Raw genomic sequence first — 4,285 nt, forward strand, 5'->3', positions numbered from 1 at the left:
ATGAGTGTTTGATTTGTAGACGAGTGCGTACTGTACTCTAATTCAACCGAATACTGTCATGAAAATGTAGGTTTTCCATTTTGTGTGCACATTGAAAGGGCTCTTTGAATTGTTTGTGAGTTAAAAAAAAATAAATAAATGTGTTCTAGTCCTTTTGTTGATGACTTTCATATAAAAGGACCAATGCACATAACAGGCACATTGTACTATTCGTAGCAATTACAGTACTGATGAACTGAAGATATGCATTATTTTGTAAACTCTTTTAAAAGTTGTGTTAAACTAAAGATGAAAAAAAACTTACTTTTACCTCATGTCAGGGATTCCTGAGAAAAGAAAAATAATGATTTGGTTCAGTCTATACCAATGGTATTTAAATATTAGCACATAGCTGTTTGTCTTTGCACAAGTAACTGTATAGTGCTTTTGTTTCTCCCTTTTCTAAACAGATTTGTGTATTAAGGTGAGACAATTTTGTACTTTTTGTGACTGTGTGTATGGTTTAGTGGAATCTATATTTGTCATTTACACCTCACCTTACAATGCTGGGAATGAAAGAGTATTAAAAAATATTTTCAAGGTGCACCGTTTCTCTGTTTGCAGGTAGGGGGGGAAAAATGGTACCACTTGACAGAGAAACATATATTGATTTGAACATTTCTATTAGTTTTCTTCATATTGTTATGATTATAATTACTATTACAACTATTAATGTTCTGAAAGCTGTATTAAAATAGAAGATAATGTAAAATATGTACAAAAGTATGGAAAGACCCATGGTAATGTTCTCTACTTGAAAGTCTTGATATTTGCTCCTTAATGTTTTTATTCAGTAAACATCATTTCTCTTAGTAGCAAATGCTTTACTATAACCTTCTAGGTTTTTTTATCAATACATTTTTTTGTATTTTTCATTTTATTTTGGCCTTGACTTTATTTGAATCGATACTTATATTTTATTTTCTATTGATCATCATTGAATAAACTTATGCTGAATTACTGTTCTCATTTATTTGTATTCTGCATAATTTTTAGAGAACAAACACTGGACAATGTTTCCATCACCACTAAGCCTGCACCCATGTCATTAAAGAAATCTCCATCTCTGCTATAAAACTGATCACAGTTTAAAAAACACAAACATTCAAACACATAGTTGAATTGGACACATTTCAGGTAAAAAATCTTTTTAATGGATAGGTGAAGGTGTGTGTACATTTCAGGCAGGAGACACTTTTCCAGTTGTATTCTCTATAGCCGTCGTCACCTCTGACGCCTCATCGTCCACAGAGGGATTGCTCCCACACAGCAGGAACGGCACTGCGTATTTACGAAACTATAGGAAACAAAATGACCCAGAGCATGAAGAAGTTAAGGGGAAGCATTTTTTAAACAAACATTAAGACATCATACAGCAGCTATAGCACAAGGTGCATGATTGCGTAAATACATACATCAATATTGTATAAATTATAGATGCTGTATAATATTTATATTACTCATATCAAACAATGGTAAACATATTACTAAAAAATACAATAACTTAATAAAAATGGCACGTAACACACTATAATGTAGTTGTGAGCAGAAATAATTGTTTAATAATGTAGTTGTAATGCTGTTGTTGTAATAATAATAAAATGTGTCTTTATATGAGAAGTTGTTATTGTTGACAAATACCAGATGTTAATTAACACTTAAAATAAAACTACATTATAGTGTGTCAAAGACCGTTAATTAAATGTTCATAAAATTCTGAATAGGCGAGTTAGTGTTACAATGGTTCAGGTTTTAATTAGTCTTGAAAAAAATTAGGAATAATATGTGGAATTTATGAAACACACCCATTAAAATGATAATATGTACAATAATACAGGAAGTGTTATTATTATGTTAAAATTTAGTTATATCCTGACAAATTTTAAAATATATCAATACCACTAGATGGTGCTGACAATTCCATTAATATCTGAATGAAGTGTTACATTACCTGTTTGTTGAGGTAGATGTAGATGATAGGATTGTACACTGTGCTGCTTTTGGCCAGGTAAACAGGGACTGTGCCTACCAGCGGGTGAATCTCCATATCAGGGTGGTAGACCTCCAGCATGGCCAGGCTGGCGTAAGGCAACCAACTGATCAGAAATGTCAGGACCATCAGAACCACCATGGACGCCACCTTCATCTCTCCTTTAGCTACTGCACCACCTTCCAGACAGGCCATCTTTGACACCTGAATCACAGAATAATGTTTAAAATAGTTAGGGGTCCATTGGCCTAAGACTTGACTTTATCCCAGCAATGTACATCAGGTGAGCCAGACTACGATACGCCTTATGATTAACCGTGGAAGAAGACTTCTCTACTTAAGTAACAACAATGAAAAAATATTGCATTATCAGTAAAGTGTACTTAAAGTATAGAAAATAAATGTACTCGTTCTGGAGAAAATAATATATAAGTATGTTTGATAAGATTGTTATGTATACTGTTGTAGCTGGTCGCACACTGTTTGTGTAAAATCTTATTTTGAAAAGTAACTATAGATTTCAAATACATGTAGTGGATACAAAAGTCCGATATTTTCCTCTTGGGTTGAGACTCAGGAAAAAAGGCTCAATTACAAATCCGTCTACTAGTTCAGCACCACAGACAGCACTACAGATTTATCAATAAACAGCACAGGCTTCCGATATTTCAGAGCCATGGATCGGGGCCATAGACTCTAACTTGCACAACCCTCAATCAGAAATAGATTCAATGAGTCAGGCAGCCTAGACTAATATATCCAACCGAACTACCCCTCTAACCTGCACGCTCTCTGCTGTGGGGGAGAGGCAGGTTAACAAGGGGTATGCATACTGGTCATTTTGATAACAAGGGAGATGGCATCCCCCCTAAAATCACCTACTGAGTGCAGTTTTGAAATACTCAAATAAAGTACCTCAAAAATGTACAGTCCTTGAGTAAATGTACTTACAGTAGTTACTTCCCAGTATTGTCTGTGATGAAGCCAAACGTAGTAAATGCTCACCTGGTGTAATGTCCACATTAGCTTTGTGTAGGATGCCAAGATAATGGCAAAGGGAACTGCAAAGCACACTGCAAAGTAAGCCAGGATGTAGGAGACGTTTACAGGGTCTCGGCTGTGCCAGTCTGGTGCACAGGACGTCCCAACACCCTCCAGCTCATACCTGCCCCAGCCAAACAGGGGGGGTAAATTCCAAGAGAGGGACCACAGCCAGGATAAGGCAATACCTCCAACCGCATGTTTTTTTTGAAATGTCATCTGCCCCAACGGCTTGCATATGACAAACATCCTCTCCATTGCTATCAGAGCAACTGTGCAAAGAGATGTGATGCCTGTGGACAAGTGAGGGAACGCAAAGTCAGGGGGACACATGCAGGGAAGTGTCTGTTTATTGAAAAATGTGAATTAATATTGAGAAATGAAAATGATGTAAACACACCATAAAAATAACTCAAATGTAAGTGAGAGGATCAGAGGGGGTATGCATGTAGCACTATAATTTTGTAATCATATGAGCAGTTAAAAAAATTTTAACTGCACTTTTTTCACTCACCAAACAAGGACACTGCAAAGCCTTCCATCACGCAGCCTGTTCTTCCCAGGGAGAAGTACCCCTGGGCATTGTTGACCACAGACAGCACCCCTCCCGTCATGGCTGTGCCCAGGTCAGCCACAGCCATGTTCACCAGAGCGTAGTTGAGCGGCTGCCTCAGCTGCTTGTGCATGAGGGACACAATGATCACTGTAGCGTTGAGTATGATGGCCGGGCCGGTAAAAATGGCCATAATGATGGAGAGAATGATGAAGCCAGTGCGTGACAGAGGGGGTTCTCCTTGTGGACCCACATAGGAAGCATTTTGGAAAAAAACAGATGGCTGCATGGATGCAAAGCGTTAAAAAAGTGGTGAGGTGGATTCGTCTTGCTCTGGAGATGTTCAATATCTCACTACTGGAGTGTAACAGCTGAGAATAGATGTCCACAGTCTAAGCATAAGTCCTCCAGATCTGGATTTAACAAAGAGTAATTCCTTCAAATGATGATCCTTGATCCCTTCCTCACCTTTTGCGTAATTGTAAAGGCACTTTAACAGGATGCTCCTCACCAGGATCAGTCGTCTAAGCAAGTGCAAAAAAAGAAAAATGCTCAGGGGAGGTATGTAACAACATTAGTTAGTAGTTAGTAGTAACCACAGTAAGTATTGATGAGGGCTGATGGTCTCTTTCTCTCACTAAGACTTTCACTCCCTCTCTCGC

The 4,285-nt window shown here is 37.7% G+C and overlaps 1 protein-coding gene across 1 annotated transcript; it reads right to left on the reverse strand.

Annotated features, from left to right (window-relative positions):
* Positions 1–1,219: 1,219 nt before the first annotated feature.
* Positions 1,220–3,912, reverse strand: LOC310965817 (parapinopsin-like; the record flags this gene model as incomplete). The annotated part of the gene is made up of 4 exons (XM_083939570.1): positions 1,220–1,336; positions 1,991–2,233; positions 3,035–3,363; positions 3,585–3,912. The coding sequence occupies 4 exons, from the start codon at positions 3,910–3,912 to the stop codon at positions 1,220–1,222; spliced, it is 1,017 nt and encodes a 338-aa protein (XP_083795696.1).
* Positions 3,913–4,285: the final 373 nt, after the last annotated feature.

The sequence above is a fragment of the Echiichthys vipera genome (genome assembly GCF_963691815.1).
Source record: "Echiichthys vipera genome assembly, chromosome: X".
Lineage (NCBI taxonomy): Eukaryota > Metazoa > Chordata > Actinopteri > Perciformes > Trachinidae > Echiichthys > Echiichthys vipera.